The sequence below is a fragment of the Pristiophorus japonicus genome, chromosome 1, assembly GCF_044704955.1.
Source record: "Pristiophorus japonicus isolate sPriJap1 chromosome 1, sPriJap1.hap1, whole genome shotgun sequence".
In the NCBI taxonomy this organism is placed as follows: domain Eukaryota; kingdom Metazoa; phylum Chordata; class Chondrichthyes; family Pristiophoridae; genus Pristiophorus; species Pristiophorus japonicus.
The window spans coordinates 170,846,185-170,865,645 of NC_091977.1; the positions used below are offsets into that span (position 1 = coordinate 170,846,185).

Below are 19,461 nucleotides of genomic sequence, written 5' to 3' on the forward strand. Positions count from 1 at the left end.
TGTCAGTAGCTGAGCTGGTGGCTGCGAGTGTGAAAGCAAGTAATGATGTGTCTTCATCTTCATTATCTTCCTGCTCTTCCACAACTGCCTGGCCAGGTTGCAGTTCTTAGCTATCTGAAAGGAGAACGATTGTGGTGATTGGAGGGGGAAAGAAGGAGGTGGATGCTTATACCATCTACAGCTTGTAAATCAGAAGAGATTGTGGGATGAGGGAGAAGTGGGATATGAGAGGGAGGATTAGGTATGAGGATACCGGCATCTGTCAGCCCCACCCCAGTAATGCCCAGCATCATCTCCTCCATGGAGGTTAGGAGAGGAGGGCATGACCGTCCCCCGCCGGTTAGTTCCTGCCGCCAGTTGTGCACCACCTTGCCTCGCAAGAGAGAGGTAAGTGTATGAGTAAGTGTCACACAATCTGTTTGGGTGACTTGGCTGTCAATTTTGAATAGTTGGCAGTATCTGCAAGCTGTGAGATGTGGGCGTGAGGCTTGCGGCAGTGCTAAGTGTGTGACGGTGAGGAGCAGCTATGAGTGATAGGTATGAGTCCAGATTGATAGAGATTGTGAGTGATGGGGGTGTGGTTCATTGAGCAGTGAATGGGACTAGTGGTACAGTTGGTGGGATATAGCATTTGAAGATGAATTCAGTGACCTCGTGTGAGGTCATTGAACTTGTTGCGGCATTGCAACCAGGTGCTCGGGGCTTGACTCCTGGCATTGACTGCCACAGCTACTTTATCTATTTTTGTGCTAACGGGTAGCTCAAACTACCGAATTTCAGCCCCATAATTTGAATTCATATGAACCTGAACCGTTTATCTCTAAATTTTCCTAGTTTTTATTCTTGAGTTCAGATTTATTGTATTAGTGTATCATTTGCAAGCTTGTTTAAAATGGTATTTTCTATTATTTAACAGTGACTCTATTGCTTGTTTATATTGTAGTCTGTTTCTCTTGAATTTGACTGGAGAAATGCTTTTAAGGACCTTGCACCTTCTGCAGCCCATTGTGTGAAAGTGGTAATTGAAAATGCATGTTTAAGTTGCCTTCAGCAAGAAACAAACCAGTACACCTCAAGTAAAAGATTGGCAACATGCACTCAGCCAGTGGCAGCTACATGGGATCACTGCATGGAAGAAGAGCAACCCAAAAAAGTCGCAAAGGTAATGCCAGCATAACAGAATATTGACATATTCAGTAAAAGATGTGAGGTATAATAGAGGCACGTCACAAGCAGATTATATACCAGCCATAATATTCAAGAGTTTGAATAACTACCATTTTCAAAAGAAAGTAAAAATGCACAAAAGTCAATAAGGCCTTTCTATCTGCAGATCATGCAGTCTGCTCTTCAAGGGCTTTAGTCAGTTTCTCCCCACGATCCAAAGGTAAATCAAGAAAATTGCCAGAATTTCTATCTAACTTTATGTCATGTATTATGTATCCTAACCCTATTGTCTTCCATATTCCTTCAGGTCAGGGATATTATGCGCCACATAGCATTCAGCTACGTCCATATATACATGTTCTTGTAACCCACAATATCATTTCTAAACAAAAAATATCTAGCCCTTTTTAAAAGGTATTAATCAACACACATATGCACCACTCATGATCAATGCTACAAAATAAAAGAAGGCATGCCAGGGAGAACAGTAATATCAGAGCCAAATTAACCAGATTCATCATTATGCCACCAATCACCTATGTGGCAATTTCTGTGGAAAACTGGCTATGTACTCCAAGTCAGCATGAAGCATATTGCAGATCTGTGCCATCTGCTATAAGATCATCTACAGCTAACCTACACCATAGGGATGCTACTGTCGTTGACAGTGAACATCAACTCATTCCTCAAAAATGTTGCCTCACATCCTTCCTGGTCAACATAAGGATCATCTGCAGTATGAGCCATTGTGCTGCCAACACATGTATCAAATATATGACTGATGCATAGATCAACATGGCCAACCCTTTCATCTTCTTTCTCACTGAATAGCAGCAGCAGTATGACACAGCCGCCCGATGCAACTGCATTTTAAATTTCCCAAAGTAGAGGGAAATGGCAGCCATGTGACCATCCTGCAATCCATCTTGTTTGTCACTTAGTGACCATGCATCATAGGAACATAAGAACATAAGAAATAGGAGCAGGAGTAGGCCATTCTGTCCTTTGAGCCTGCTCCGCCATTCAGTAAGATCATGGCTGATCTTCTACCTCAACTCCATCTTCCCTGTACTATCCCCATATCCCTTGGCTCCCTTAGTATACAAAAATCTATCGATCTCTGTCTTGAATATACTCAACGACTGAGCATCCACAGCCCTCTGGGGTAGAGAATTGCAAAAATTCACTACCGTTTGAGTGAAGAAATTTCTCCTCATCTCAGTCCTAAATGGCCAACCCCTTATTCTGAGACTGTGACCCCCTTAGTTCTAGACTCCCCAGCCAGGAGAATCATCCTCTTAGCATCTACCCTGTGAAGCCCCTTAAAAATGTTATACTTTTCAATGAGATTACCTCTCATTCTTCTAAACTCAAAGAAATATAGATCTAGTCTACTCAATCTTTTGGCTCAAGAATTTTGGCTATGAGGAAAGATTGAAGATGCTTGGTCTGTTTTCTCTGGAACAGAGGAGGCTAAGGGGAGATCTGATTGATGTGTATATAATAATGAGGGGCATGGATAGGAAGGACCTGTTTCCCTTGGCAGAGGGGTCAACAACCAGGGGGCATATATTTAAAGTAATTGGGGGAGGTTTAGATGAGATATGAGGGGAAATTTCTTTACCCAGAGGGTGGTGGGGGTGTGAAACTCACTACCTGAAAGAGTGGTAGAGGCAGAAACCCGCACCACATTTAAAAAATACTTGGATGTGCACTTAAAGTGCTGGAACCTACAGGGCTATGGACCAAGAGCTGGATAGTGGAATTAGGCTGGATAGCTCTTGGTCGGCCGGCGAGGACATGATGGGCCGAAATGGCCTTCTTCCGTGCTGTAAATTTCTATGATTCTATGAATCCCTCCTCAAAGGACAATCTTCCATCCCAGAAATCATAATGAACCTTCGTTGCACTCCCTCTAAGGCACGTATATCCTTCCTTAGGTAAGGAGACTAAAACTGTACACAGTACTCCACGTGTGGTCTCACCAAAGCCCTATATAATTGCAGTAAAACTTATACTCTTATTCCCCTTCCCAATAAGGTCTCATGGGACGGTGCGGAATGGCCACCGACTCTCCGCGGAGGGGCCGCCATTTTGCAAATTGTCCTTCATCAGGGGTGGAACGGTGCAGGGGACCGCTCCGCCAGTTTCCCACAGCGGCGGCATGCGCCGACCTCTTACTGACCAGCAGTGACTCCTTCCTGAAATTGCCCCATGGGAAATATCACTTTTGCGGAATTGCCCCACGGGAGCGGCGCCACCACCGACCGGTGCCCCTGACAGCTTTTTGTGTCGGTGCACTCCTTGTTGGTCCTTGTTGGTTGGCGGCGCAACCACCCTTAAAGGGGAGGTGGCGCTGCCGACAACGCATTTTATTTTTTATTGTTGGCCGACTGCCAGGCTGGGCCAACAATTATGCCCCCAGGTTCTGCCGGGCAGCCTGGCACCTCTTTAATTGAAACGGAGAGACATTGTGACGCGTCAGCACGACGTGCTGCCATCATTAGCGTGACGCTGATGATTGATCGGGGCGGATGACCCGCTGCAAGGGCACTTCCGCCCCTCAGGCGCAACTACATCCGCCCTGAGTAAAAGAAACGTCCCATGCGGCAGAGAAAATGTTTTTTTAAACGGAAGGTGCGCCTCGTTTCGGGCGGAGGTGAATTTTTACCCCTTATACTCCAATCCTTTTGTAATAAAGGTTAACATACCATTTGCTTTCCTAATTGCTTGCTGTACCTGCATATTAATTTTCTGTGATTCGTGTACAAAGACACCCAGATCCCTCTGAATACCAGCATTTCCCAATCTCTCAATATTTAAAAAATATTCTGCTTTTCCAATTTTCCTACCAAAGTGGATAACTTCACATTTCTCTATATTACATTGCATCTGCCATGTTCTTGCCTACTCACTTAACCTGTCTATGGGCCCAAATTTCCCCATGAGTTGCACTATTTTATTTGGTGTAACTTGATTTTTCTGGTGTATCTTTTTAGTTGCAACTATGGCCATTTAATTTGCGCCAGTGTAAATGAGTTACTTAGGTTTTTTGTTAGGTCAGTTTTTTTTCAAAAGGGGACGTTCCCAGCCACTTACATCATTTATGCCAATTTGGCCAGAAAAAAGTTGTACTAAACTAACTTAGGGCAGCATATGTGTCCACTTTTGTCCGCACAGAAAGACCTTACTTACAGTTAAGGAATCGGCACTAGTAACTACATTTAAAGCACCACCAAGCACTAAACAAAGCACAAAAAGTAATAAACAATTATTTAACGAATAAAATAGAAGGAACCCTGCCTCTAAAGCACCAAGACCAAAGTAATAAGCAATCAATAAATAACAAATAAAAAAATAGAAGGAACCCTGCCTCTAAAGCACCGACCAAAGTAATAAGCAATCAATAAATAACAAATAAAAAAATAGAAGGAATCCTGCAGCTAAAGCATCAAAATCAATCAGTAAATAACAAATAAAAAATAAAACTCCTACCTTAGGGAACACAGCGGGCCACCAATGAGAAAGGTGCCACAGACAATTTTTTCCTCGTCCAACATCCACAAATGTGAACACTTTTCCAGCAGGGGTGTAGGTCGGGACTGAGGAGCTGGAGAAGCGACGGGGGCTGAAGGAGCATCGGGAGGACGGATGGTTGGGACTCGGGAGCCAGAGGAGCATCAAGGGCCGAAGGAGCATCGGGGGAGGGGTGGTTGGGACTCGGGACTCGGGAGTCAGAGGCGCATCGGGACTGGAGGGGGAGGCCAGGAAGCCGATTGTCAGCCAGAGGGGAGGATCAGAGGCCTCAGGGAGGGGGAAACAGAGGTCTTGTGGGTGGAATCGGAGTGGCAATCGGGGTTGGAGGCCAGGGGGAGATTGGATGCCTCAGGGTGTCCGATCGTGGAGTGTGGTTGAGGCAGGGAAGGCAGCGGCCGGCCTGAGCGGCAAGCCACTCGGCCAGGGATAGGGGCGGCGAGCATCGGGATGCGCTGGGAGGGCGAGGAGCTACTGCGCATGCGCACAGACTCCACTACGCATGTGCACAGCTGCTAATGTAACACCACTTTTTAAGAAAGGAAGGAGAGAGAAAACGGGTAATTATAGACCGGTTAGCGTGACATCAGTAGTGGGGAAAATGTTGGAATCAATTAATAAAGATGAAATAGCAGCACATTTGGAAAGCAGTGACAGGCTCGCTCCAAGTCAGCATGGATTTATGAAAGGGAAATCCTGCTTGACAAATCTTCCAGAATTTTTTGAGGATGTAACTGGTAGAGTGGACAAGGGAGAACCAGTGGATGTGTTGTATTTGGATTTTCAAAAGGCTTTTGACAAGGTCCCACACAAGAGATTGGTGTGCAAAATTAAGGCACATGGTATTGGGGATAGTGTACTGACGTGGATAGAAAACTGGTTGGTAGTCAGGAAGCAGAGAGTCGGAATAAACGGGTCCTTTTCAGAATGGCAGGCAGTGACTAGTGGGGTGCCGCAGGGCTCAGTGCTGGGACCCCAGCTATTTACAATATATATTAATGATTTGGATGAAGGAATTGAGTGTAATATCTCCAAGTTTGTAGATGACACTAAGCTGGTTGGCGGTGTGAACTGTGAGTAGGACGCTAAAAGGCTGCAGGGTGACTTGGACAGGTTAGGTGAGTGGTCAAACACGTGGCAGATGCAGTATAATGTGGATAAATGTAAGATTATCCAGTTTGGTGGCAAAAACACAAAGGCAGAATATTATCTGAATGGCGGCAGATTAGGAAAAGGGAAGGTGCAACGAGATCTGGGTGTCATGGTACATCAGTCATTGAAAGTTGGCATGCAGGTACAGCAGGCGGTGAAGAAGGCAAATGGTATGTTGGGCTTCATAGCTAGGGGATTTGCGTATAGGAGCAGGGAGGTCTTATTGCAGTTGTACAGGGCCTTAGTGAGGCCTCACCTGGACTATTGTGTTCAGTTTTGTTCTCCTAATCTGAGGAAGGACATTCTTGCTATTGAGGGAGTGCAGCGAAGGTTCACCAGACTGATTCCCGGGATGGCAGGACTGACATATGAGGAGAGACTGGATCGACTGGGCCTGTATTCACTGGAGTTTAGAAGGATGAGAGGGGATCTCACAGAAACATATAAAATTCTGATGGGACTGGACAGGTTAGATGCAGGAAGAATGTTCCTGATGTTGGGGAAGTCCAGAATCAGGGGACATAGTCTAAGTATAAGGGGTAAGCCATTTAGGACTGAGATGAGGAGAAACTTCTTCACTCAGAGAGTTGTTAACCTGTGGAATTCTCTACCGCAGAGAGTTGTTGATGCCAGTTCATTGGATATATTCAAAAGGGAGTTAGATATGGCCCTTACGGCTAAAGGGATCAAGGAGTATGGAGAGAAAGCAGGAAAGGGGTACTGAGGTGAATGATCAGCCATGATCTTATTGAATGGCGGTGCAGGCTCGAAAGGCCGAATGGCCTACTCCTGCATCTATTTTCTATGTTTCTATGTAAAAGGGAACTCTGAATTACAAATCATTATTGACATTTACTTTCCATTAATGTGGTCTTGAAATTCACCATTGAGCAATCTCGTATAGTAAAAGTGCATACACAGGAACAGGATACTAATTTGTGGAAATAATTTAAATTTAGCTTTCACAAATTGTCTTTTTCATAACAATAAGCATTTCTAGTAAAACATTTTATATTCGTGTGAGTCAACCTATTTTACCACAGCTCTCGTATATTATTGTACAATATAATTTTCTTGATACAAGATTGTATCCAAGGAGTATGTAAATTATGTTGTTTTGTCAGGCCTCAAATAACTTGATGCTACATGTATTCTTCCATAGTTTTGTTCTGACATCATGGAAGACCTTGACATATTACTTCCATTGGCTCTGGCAAGCAGTGAGAACTTTCTTCAGGAAATTAGAGAAAACTTTGTGGATGGCTGTTCTAAAGTAGCTGCAGATGTCCTGTCTCGACTTGAAGAGAGAAGCAAAGAGGTCCCTTCCAAAGTTCCAGTACAAAACCTGTATGTTATCCTTTCCACAGCAATATTCATCCATAATTACTTAACCGAATATGAGAATTTGCTGAAAGAGACAAGCAAAAAGTAAGTCCTCTGCACGCAAGCATTTAAATTGTAAATACAAATAAATAATTAAATAAATTTGTATTTTATAATTACCAAACAGCATCTGCTGGTATCTGCTTAATAAGAAAAGAATAATCAATGCTGCTGATATATAGGGCTGTTATTTACCTCTGTATTTTTTTAAATCACAAAACAAGTTTGCAGTTCCTGTGTACAATAATTGACAGCGTGGCCAAAATATTAAAGTAAAATAATGAGAATTGTATAAATATTATTGTAATGTATGTATGCCTGGGTTTACCTGCCACCAGGGGGAACGACCGTCGGAGGTCATTGGGCCACAGACACACACGTGCAGCCCTTGTATATAAAGAAAGCCTCCATGTTTAATCCTCACCTTGAGAGCTAATAAAGTAGAGTCAGGTCGCACCTGATTGAGTTCACGGTACTAAGCTTTTTTAGTTATTGCATACGCAACAATTATTATGATATTACTATTTTGGTAAGAATAGAACTTAAATTTGTCTAGAAACATGACTATATTTCTAAGAATTTAAAACAAAGAACATTTTGTAAAAGTGATTTGAATGCTCTAGGTCAGCTCTAGTCAGCTCTAGGTTCAGCTCAGAGAGAAAATGAATGATTGATACCTAATAATCAGAACCATTTGTAGCACTGGAGATTGTTGTCTTCTTATGCTAAGGCCTTAAACCTCTGTCTCTTTGATCATTCTTTCTGAGTAGGCCATTGTTCTTGCTTCCAATTCACCGGTATCAGGAATTCATCAGAGTGATCCAGTTTCAAATTACCAATTACTGCATAAGAGTTTGTGCTACAAGCATTTTCCAGGATGCACAGAGCAACCACTGGGACGACTCCAAATCTTTTTATGAGGTGTGAGAATTAATTCAGTAGCTCTTTGTTTCTGATCAATTTCTGCAACTGTGTTCTAATTGTATTTTGACTGTATTTGTTTAATAAGAAAAGAATAATCAATAATGCTTATATATAGGGCTGTTATTTGCAGCACAGCAGTACTAAATGCTGCATGGTAAATTAATACATTTTTAACGTAGCTGTAAGTAATAAGGGATGTAATTTTTCTGGGAGAAAGTTTTAGCAGATTTATTACCTTTTCTGTTTGAAATATCACTATCACATGAAAACTTAATTTTGCTCTTCTTGGTGGTATTCAAACATGTAAATACAAATAAGTCTAGATTTTCCACTTTTAGCACAATTTACACCAGAATGGCTATTGGTGGATTTTAGAATATTCAAATGGAAGTGTGCTCTTTTACCCAATTTTGCACCTGAAGTCAAGTGTTACTTCAGGTGACGATTTGGACATTACTAAGGAGCATACTAATGGTAGGAGTCGAAAACTGAATGAAGGTGAAATTTAAAGGGATGGGACCAGTAGTAAAACTGTCTTGTTTTCACTTTGTAGAGGTTCCTTTAATTCAGTCATTAGTCATAAGGAGTTTAAAACATTCTAGCTACAGTTAGAATTTTGTCTGAAGCTTAACTGTATAGAAATGTTACAATTTTCATCAGTTGTCTGCAATACTGAGCTATTGTATTTTATATCACTTATATAATTGAGTTCCAATGTGTAATGCTATGGAGAGTATTTTTATTAGTCTTGATATCCAGGTGAATTTTTGGTTACAATATATACTTAGTAAAAATTCTTCTATCTAGCTCCTCATAAGGAAAATAATAAAAGATTGCAATCTAAATTCTACACTTTCGTAGATAACTGTTATATATGCAGTGTCTATTTTTGTTTTAAATTTCTTACCACGGTGGGAGCTGTGCTCCCCTGAACAGTATCTCTCAGACGTTTCAAATGGCAGTAGCTCCATAAATATCCCTGAAAACAGTTCCCGGGACTTCTTAGATTTGAATAACTGTTTACCATATTTGAAATTAAAGGGCTGTCATACATATAGCTGAACAAATCACACAGTCCGTGTTCAAAAGTAGTTTGGCTCTTCCCTCAAGTATTTGAAAAATCTAGAGTACGAAGCGTAGAAAAGACAAAGATGTAACAGGTTTAAAGGAAAGTAGTGTTGTAACCATGTGACAAGAATTCCAAAAGCCTTTAGAAAGCCTCAGAAAACATCTCAGCCCATTACCAGCCTTTGCCATGACTAACAGAGCAGGTATCTAAGAAGAACAGGCAAAAAAGAAAGTAACCCAAGATGCAGGTATGGACTGCAGGCAATTGATAAAGCAGCCCAGCACCGGACCTTCCCTATTTAATAGCTATTGAAATGAAGACACCCATGTCACATGAGCATTATTTACATCTGACAGCCTGTATGTGAGAAAATCAGGAACTGGTGTGCAGACCCCTGAAATAGTTTTCAAATGAGCACCCTCCTATTTGAGGCTTTCACTGCAACTAGTCTCACCCATCAGAAACTGTGTTGAGGCGCAATGTAGGTGGTGTTCCAGTGGAATGAGACTTCTGCTTATTTCCCATTCCTGACTGACTAATCGTATCTTTGCAATGGGAAGCAAGGGGATAGATAATTAGGCTGCAGTTCACCAAGCTCAAAGTAAATATTGTAGCAGCTATTTTCTTAGCTGTTGCTGGGGCAGGATGGTGTTGCTGGGGCAGGATGGTGTTGCGGAGCATCAAATAATGATATAGTCCATGCACTAAGTATAGCTTGGAAATTAATCTGTAAATTATCATTTAAATGAATAATGGGTTTTCACGATCATATTGCACAGGATAATGTCCAGGCTTTTGTTTTTTTTTAAACAGTTCCCTGTTGCATAGAAAGCCCTCTTGTTGAGGAATAAACTTCAGGATGTAATTGTGGCTTTCTTGGTCCAGGGAAACATTGGTGCTAGAAATTTGTCCAACTTCAAACTCATGTTATTTCCACTAGTGGTAGCAACGAACAAAAAGGAAAACATTTGTGCAGTGTATCATTATCTAACCACACCGTTCACTGTACCACACCCTTCCCTCAGTACAGTGCCACATTCAGCTAATGACCAATAAGACTATTGTGCCTTAAAAAGAAACATAATTGAACTTCTATAATTTTCAGTTCAGTTCTAAAAAAAAGTCTGTGTACCTTCTGCTTTGTTGTGGCCTGGTAATTCAAAGCAGTACAAGATAGAGGATTGGATTTGACTATACCAAAATGCTTCCTGTTGGTTTAATACCTGGAAATACATTTTATGCATAACGTTTGTAGTCTGTATTAATTTTTGGGTTAATCAAATTTCATACTGGTATCAATAAACATGTATATCAATACAAATATGTATCAGTCTATAATTAATTGGTAAATTGTTTAAGCCTTAAGTCAGTGAGCATCTCTAAGGCATAAGGAAGCGTAGCCCGGATTTTCCACTGGGGTAAGATCTCATCCAGAAGCATGGCAGGGTGGGAATGGCTCCTGACTGATTTCACTTAATTTCTGGGCTCAGATTAATTTGAACAATTTGAACAATTTGAACAAGCTCCAGGCATTGTAAATACCTCTGATTGAGGACTCTTCCATTTGCAGGTCGGAAAGAGCATGCTGCTGCAAGATTTAAAGGCCTGCAACTAAAGGGCTAGTCATCCTCTAAATAATTTTGATTGCTGTCCAAATTTTGGAGCGGTCAACTGATGACACTGAGCCATCTCTCTCTCATTGTGGATTCTGATGTTGAAGTGCTACTTCAGCAGGCTAAGGGCTGTAGCAGGTCAGTGGAAGGAAGTGCCCAGGACAGTTGATGGCAATTCTACTAGCCTAAAGAGGGAGGGGATTAATGTGACAAGAAGGAAACATTTTTGCCTGGTAGTGGCCACCTTATGCAAGACTAAGGGAATTAAAAAATTAGCTGCATTCAAAATTACATTCACAGCCTAACTGGATACAAATGTTGTGAAGTTTTGTTTCAGTTGGCTCAGGCTGGGGGAAGGAGTAAAACCACATTCAAACAAAAACATAGTAGGCTGTAAATTGCGGCCTCTCCGAGTGTGTACGATGTGCACATGCGCCCGAAGCGACCCTGCAAGTGCCGGCTCTCGGCGTGCGATGTGCATGTGCCGAAAACCGACACTTGCGAACTGTCAAAATGTCTTTTGACAGATCACACGCATCCCCGGGAGAAGGACAGTCGCAGGCAGAAATTTGAGCTATTTGCCCAACTCTTGCCCAACGAATGTCCTTCAAACTTTTACGCCTGCTTTTACCAGTGTAAGAGTTTTAAAAGATAGAAAAATAAAATGTTAACAATATTGATTATAGTAAAAAAAACCCTGTCCATTAAGATAAGTTTATTTTTATCCCTATTAAAACATATTTAAAAAATGTCAAAAAAAATTTTTTGGCTGAAACATTTAATTAAATTCAATTTAATTTAATTTTAAGTATGTTAAGTGTTTTTCTTATTTATTTAAAATGTTTATGTATTTTTGGGCTATCCCCATTCACAGAAATGGTGATATCCATGCAAAAGGAGATCAGCGTTACTGTGAATGGGGATACTCCATTTTAATTTGTTGGTACGGCCCACGTGATCCCAGGCTACGCATAAGCTCCTGGAATACGTGGGCCCATACACTGGACTGCAAATTAAGGCCTCGGACTGCAAGTCGACATTCCTCTGGGACCACCAGGTACTTTTGTTAAAAAAAAATTTAGTCTGAGGCATCTGCCCGCAGGAAGCCTCCAGCCACAATTTCTGGGCCAGTCTGTGATTTTCTCAGTTATGTGTATGTATGACTGACAATTACTTTTGAATCTACCTGACAGTTTTTCAAATTTATAAAATCACCATTTATACAAAATTCTTGTGCAGAATTTCTTTGGATTAGGCAGGAGAGAGCCATTAACACTACCCATCTCAGTTTTGCATAAAGGAAATAGGCCTTTAGAGCTGAGGGAATGCTGCACTGTCAGAGGTACCTTCCTCCGGATGAGGCATTAAACCGAGGTCCCTCTCAGATCCCATGGCACTCTTTCAAAGAAGAGCAGAGGAGTTCTCTCCGGTGTCCTGGCCAGTACTTATTTCTCCACCAACATCACGAAAATAGATTATCATTATCACATTACAAAAGCAAAATATTGCTGATGCTTGAAATCTGAAACAAAAACAGAAAATGCTGGAAATACTCAGCAGACTAGGCAGCATCTGTGTAAAGAGAAACGGAGTTAACGTTTCAAGTCGATGACCTTTCGCCAGAACTGAAAACTGTTAGAGATATAACAGGTTTAGTGCCGCAAGGTTCTGTGCTGGCGCCCCAGCTGTTTACATTGTACATTAATGATTTAGACGAGGGGATTAAATGCAGTATCTCCAAATTTGCGGATGATACTAAGTTGGGTGGCTGTGTGAGCTGCGAGGAGGATGCTATTAGGCTGCAGAGTGACTTGGATAGGTTAGGTGAGTGGGCAAATGCATGGCAGATGAAGTATAATGTGGATAAATGTGAGGTTATCCACTTTGGTGGTAAAAACAGAGAGACAGACTATTATCTGAATGGTGACAGATTAGGAAAAGGGAAGGTGCAACGAGACCTGGGTGTCATGGTACATCAGTCATTGAAGGTTAGCATGCAGGTACAGCAGGCGGTTAAGAAAGCAAATGGCATGTTGGCCTTCATAGCGAGGGGATTTGAATACAGGGGCAGGGAGGTGTTGCTACAGTTGTACAGGGCCTTGGTGAGGCCACACCTGGAGTATTGTGTACAGTTTTGGTCTCCTAACTTGAGGAAGGACATTCTTGCTATTGAGGGAGTGCAGCGAAGGTTCACCAGACTGATTCCCGGGATGGCGGGACTGACCTATCAAGAAAGATTGGATCAACTGGGCTTGTATTCACTGGAGTTCAGAAGAATGAGAGGGGACCTCATAGAAACGTTTAAAATTCTGACGGGTTTAGACAGGTTAGATGCAGAAAGAATGTTCCCAATGTTGGGGAAGTCCAGAACCAGGGGTCACAGTCTGAGGATAAGGGGTAAGCCATTTAGGACCGAGATGAGGAGAAACTTCTTCACCCAGAGAGTGGCGAACCTGTGGAATTCTCTACCACAGAAAGTAGTTGAGGCCAATTCACTAAATATATTCAAAAGGGAGTTAGATGAAGTCCTTACTACTCGGGGGATCAAGGGTTATGGCGAAAAAGCAGGAAGGGGGTACTGAAGTTTCATGTTCAGCCATGAACTCATTGAATGGCGGTGCAGGCTAGAAGGGCTGAATGGCCTGCTCCTGCACCTATTTTCTATGTTTCTATGTTTCTAAAGTAGGTGCAGAAGCACGAAAAGATGGGGCTGGAGGAAAGAACCAAAGGGAAGGTCTGTGATAGAGTGGAAGGAAGGAAAGATTAAAAGACAAAAGGTATGACGGTACAAAGGAAAAGGAGATGGTAATGGGACAAGTAAAGAAACAAAAGATGGGTCTAGAAAAGGTGTAAATGGAAATAGTAGATTCAACAGCGGCTGCAGTCTGGAAAAAATGGGGCCGAAGTTATGATCTGAAATTGTTGTATTCAACGTTGAGTCCATAAGGCTGTAAAGTGGCTAATCCTCGAGCTTACGTTGAGCTTCGTTGGAACATTGTAAGAGGCCGAGGACAGAGAGGTTAGAGTTGTATTTCAGTGGATAATTAAAGTGATGGTGACCAGAAGCTGGGGGTCACGCTTTTGGACTGAACAGAGGCATTCCGCAAAGCGGTCACCCAAACTGTGTTTGGTCTCCCCAATGTAGAGGAGACCGCATCGTGAGTGGCGAATAAAGTATACGAAATTGCAAGAAGTACCCTGTACGAGTAAATTTCATCTGGAAAGAATATTTGTGGCCCTAGATGGTGGGAAGTGGAGAGGTAAAAGGGCAAGTGTTGCATCTCCTATGATTGCATGGGAAGGTGCCGTTAGAAAGGTGTCGCGGAGGGAACGGTCCCTTCAGATTGCTGAAAGGGGAGGGGAGGGGAAGATGTGTTTGGTGGTGGGATCATGCTGGAGGTAGCAGAAATGGTGGAAGATGATCCGTTGAATGTGGAGGCTGATCAGATGGAAGGTGAGGACAAGGGGAACCCTAGCATGGTTCTGGGAGGTAGGAGAAGGAGTGAGAGCAGAAGTGCGGGTAATGGAACGGACATGATCGAGGGCCCTGTCAATTACGGTAGAGGGGAATCTTCAGTTGAGGAAAAAGGAAGACGTATTGGAAGCACTAGTATGGAAAGTGGCATTGTCAGAACAGATGTGACAGAGACGGAGAAACTGGGAGAATGGAAGAGTCCTTACAGGAAGCGGAGTGGGAAGAAGTGTAGTCAAGGTAGCTGTGGGAGTCAGTGGAGTTATAATGGATGTTGGTCGATAGCCTGTCCCCAGAAATGGAGACAGAGAAGTCAAGGAAGGGAAGCGAACAGTTGGAAATGGACCATGTGAAGGTGAGGAAATTGGAAGCAAAGTGAATGAAATAAAGAAAGAAAAGAAATATTCCAGTTCAGGATGAGAACACGAAACAGCACCGATACAGCCATCAGTGTACCAGAAAAAGGTGAGGGAGGGAACCTGAGTAGGGCTGGAACAAAGAATGTCCCACATATCCCACAAGAGGCAGGCAGAGCAAGGACCCATGTAGGTTCCCATAGCAACACCTTTTATTTGCAGGAAGTGAGTGGAGTCAAAGGAAAAATTGTTCAATGTGAGAACAGGTTCAGCCAGGCGGAGGAGGGTAGTTGTGGATGGGGATTGTTTGTGCCACTGTTCAAGGGAGAAGCGGAGCATCCTCAGGCTGTCCAGGTGGGGGATGGAGGTGTAGAGGGATTGGATGTCCCTGTTGAAAAGGAGACAGTTAGGCCAGGAAATTGGAAACTTAAAGTGTCGGAGGGCGTCGGAAGAGCCGCAGATGTAGGTGGGAAGAGACTGGACAAGGGGAGAACAAATAGAGTCGAGATAGGAAGAAATCAGTTACGTGGGGCAAGAACAGACTGAAATGTTGGGCAGTCCTGTTTGTGAATCTTGGGAACGAGGTAGAAGTAGGCTGTGCTGGGTTGGAGGACTTTTAGGTTGGCGGCTGTGGAGGGAAGATCTCCAGAGGAGATGAGGTCAGTGACGGTCTTGGAAACAATGGCTTTATTGTCGTGTCTTTTTCCAGGGGGAAAGACGTGTCAGAGAGCTGCCATTCAGCCTCTGCAAGGTAGAGGTCAGTTTGGCAAGCAACAGCAGTGCCACCCTTAATAGCAGGTTTAATGACAATAACTACGATGCTGCCGTTCCTGCTATTGGTTCTCTCTTTCAGATGAGACATTAAAAGATCCCATGGCACTATTCGAAGAAGAGGATTGTGATTTCTCCCAGTGTTCTGACAGTATTTATCCCTCAACAAGCATTACTAAAAGCATATTATCTGGTCATTTATCTCATTGCCTGTTGTGGGATCCTGCCTTGTGGGAAATTGAATGCTTCCCTACATGGCAACAATGATTACATTTCAAAAATATTTCTTTGGCTGTAAATTGTTTCGGGATGATTATTGGCAGTCCCTCGTATCGAGGATGACTTGCTTCCATGCCAAAAATGGATAAGTTCACAAGTGTTTCAATGAAGGACCTGATATTCCAGGTCCCGAACTACATCTTGAAGAGTGGAAGATGCCTGTGCGTAGTTTTTTTTAACGTGTAGTTTTTTTTAACGTGTGGTCTTGGTCCAGCGGCAAGGATTAACTAAGACAACTGGAGACCAGCTCTGCTGCACGGACTTTGTGCGCACACATATCATAGTGTGGGCTGGCCCGTGCTGCCCCTGGGCCATCGCCGCTTCTGGGCCCCGTAACTCATGCCTCTCCTGGGCCCTGATCACATCCCTCTACGAACTCTTGCCGCTCCTTCGCCCCAACCTCACCGCTCCTGCGCTCCGACCTCACCGCTCCTGTGTCCCGACCTCGCCGCTCCCGCTGTACCTGCCCACGCTCCAATCCGTTATGGTGACGTCCAATCCAGTCGCCCTCTTCGCAGCCGTCGCCCTCCTGCGTTGCTTCCTGGAGTGGTATGCCGCCGCATGTTGCTCCTTCTAATGGCCCCAGTCTGCTGATGGTCTTGCAGGCCGGGACCGCGCCAATTTCTGGGCCGGGCCACCGCAAGTTGTTCCCTCTAATGGTCTGAGCCATACATACCAGGTGGAACCAGATTCAAGCCCTTTTCTGTGCTGAGTTTGCTAATCTTAACCAAGACACTTGCCTTACCCCTGGGCTAAGTGAGACATAACGAGGTGGAGTTGCCCATTTGATCACTACGCACTGATCTCTGTCTCTGCTCTGATGAAACGTACAATTATGAAAAATTGGTGAAGAAAGGGTTAGCTTTGGCTGCAACACACCACCACGATCAAATAGCCTGCCAACATTCTCTATCTACTCTCACAGGAAGACTAACTATGAGGTCACCTGAGGTTATGAAAGGCGTTATATAATGCAAGTTAGTTCTTTCTTTCACTTACATAGTTAAAAGCAACTATGAATGACTTAGTTTCATTGATTGCCATTAAACCAGTCAGTAATTTAGTAATTAAAAATGTAACTAAAATGTATTCGTTTTTTGAATCTGTCTAACAATTTTCTGTTTTTAATTGTAGAAAACATGTTTCTTGTGATCACTGATGTATATTAAATCTTGTCTGTATGCTCTTTGTTCCTCTCAGTCCTGTGGTTCATATACTGCACACAGTTTCAGTTATTTCCTTTTCACATTGAATCAATTACAGATTTATTGAAAATAGAATAACATTTTGTAAACTGTAGCTTATACTATTGTTCACTGATTAATTTGACAGGGTGAGAGATGCTCTTTTTCCATTCAGATGTGGCATTACCACTGCTGTGCTCTCCGTTATGATCTCTGGAGTGTGCTGCCCTCTAGGTTAGCCCAGGAGCTCCTAGCTGAGGTGTTGAGTGAATCCTTAACCATTCTGACATGCAGATACTCTCAGTCTTGTCCTACGTATAACAGAACCGCACAGATAAGGTAAGCTAAATTAAGTATTACGAAAAATGAGTTTGTATGAAGTAAATTTAAAATACATTATCTATTTTTATGCAAAACATCAGAATACACAGGGTTGGAAAAGACTATTGCAGTTCATCTGGTCTATCCCAAAATTAAAAAAAATACTAGCTTAAACTGTATGGGGTAGAATTTCTGTCGCGCCTCAATTGGGGCGGAAACCCAGGCGGAGCGGTAATTTTAGCACCTTGAAAAGGCTTGCGCCGAGAAATATATCGGAATTGGGTGAAGAGCTGAAGGTGGTGCAAAATCAGCTGTTACACACTTGACCTGGGACGGGGGGCTCTAAGGAATCCACCGGTGCTAAATTTAATTGACCCATTGCGCATGTGCCGAACTCTGATTCAGATCCTGGGAAAAGCCAAGTCTTAAAGCGGCATAGTAACGCAACCATTAAAGTTTTCCAAATCACTTTTTTTTTCAAGCTGTACTGTTATGTTTGTCTGCCGCTGCAAACTTGGAGGCTCACACACTGTGTAAACGTTGCACTGACTGTGACCTTCTAGAGAAGCGCTTCCTCATCCCTTTAAGTAGCCATCAGTTAACGATTCTGCAAGCCCATACTGACTATTTTTCCAGACGTTGTTTTTGGCAGGCGCTAAATGAGGCGGTCGCACCTAATTTAGCGAGCTGGGTGCAAGCATGGACGTTGCACCAAGACTGACGTCATGATTGGAGTGATCGTCAGCAGCCTGGTGCCCCTGCTAAACCTCTAAAGAATTTTCTGGCAGAGCACAAAAAGCTGTGCGCCCGGAAGCTAAGCTTTAACGCTCGCAATACCGCCCCCTCTGAGTGCTAACTGAGGCTATAGACAACCGAAAATCCAGCCCAAACTCTTATACCCCTCAATAGCTTTATTCTCCAAAAATCTATTCAATGCTATACTGAATTTACTAGCACTTTCTGCCTCCACTGTCTCCCTGGTATGTATCACACATTCACTAACCTCTGTGTGAGTCGTTAAATCTCAACTGTCTGTTTACTTGCTGTTTTCAGAGTTTGTAACTGGATCCCTGGTTATAGTTTGTGGTCTTGTCAAACAATTTATTAGAGTACAGTTTATCCAATCATTTAGAATCTTGAAAATTTTGAAAGTTTTTCCCCCAGTGTGAACATTCCAAGTTTCTCTGGTCTCTCCTCATAGCTCAGGTGCCTAACTCTAATATTAGTTTAGTTGCTTTCCGCTGTACCCTTTCCAAAGCCAGGATGTCATCAGAGTAGTGACCAAAATTGTACATGGTACTACAGATGAAGCAAAACCAGTGTTCTATACAATTTCATTATCATCTGCTGGGACTAACTTTCTATCCCTGAGGCTGTACACCATTTTTGCCTTCTTCACTGTTGTTACTGATGTTATCAATGAGCTATCCATCAGTACCCCTTGATCCCTCTCCTGTATTGTATCCTGTAGTCTACTACAATTCATCTCTCAATTTTTATCCCACTTCCTCAGTCTCATCACAAAATTAAACAATAACTGCTCATCCTCCATTTTATTCAGACACCATACATTTGATCTGCTTGTTTCTGCTATTTCCAGTCTCAGTCCACTCCCCTGTTTCATATTATCAACAAGCTTCTCTTTTTTTTCTTTCATTTCCCCCTTTTTCAGAATGTTCTCTAATGTTTTACCAACTACAAATCTCAGCTTGTAGATTTGCTTGTAGTTCCCAGGATTATAAAAGGAACCGATGGGACGAATGCAGGCACCTTTCCACCTTGGAAATGCAAGACTGCATCAGACTTTCTGGCCTTTGGTAGGTACTCAAGATGTGCACTTTGTGGCTTAGGTCCTTGTGACAGAATACAGATTGTTTGATTTTCCACTGATCTACCATAATCCAGTGGCAGCAATCATCAGCAGGCATGATCCTGACGTAATTGCCAGGATCATGTTCTTGAGGATTTTTGACCAGGGCAGTGTTGGTGCTATGAGACAAATAGAAACCAGATTGGGATAATCAAACAGGGAGAGATGGATGAGGAATTGGGTGGCAGTGATTTGTTTGAGAACCTTGGAAAGGAAGGGAGGTTGTTTGTGGGCAATAATTCAAAGGGCCTCAAACTTTAAATTCTCAGCCCTGTATTTAAATCCCTCCATAGCCTTGCCACTCCCTGTCCCTTCCTCCAGCATTACAACTCCTCCGTCACCATCCCTGGGTATGTCCTGCCCCAC

General features: G+C 42.9%; 1 protein-coding gene across 1 annotated transcript in view; it reads left to right on the top strand.

Annotated features, from left to right (window-relative positions):
• Positions 1 to 19,461, top strand: part of kiaa0825 (KIAA0825 ortholog) — a 769,133-nt gene that overhangs the window by 187,629 nt on the left and 562,043 nt on the right. The window contains exons 7-10 of the mRNA XM_070884909.1: positions 944 to 1,162; positions 7,016 to 7,281; positions 8,007 to 8,157; positions 17,053 to 17,243. Of these exons, the coding sequence (XP_070741010.1) occupies positions 944 to 1,162; positions 7,016 to 7,281; positions 8,007 to 8,157; positions 17,053 to 17,243 (827 nt within the window). The remainder of the gene's footprint in view (positions 1 to 943; positions 1,163 to 7,015; positions 7,282 to 8,006; positions 8,158 to 17,052; positions 17,244 to 19,461) is intronic.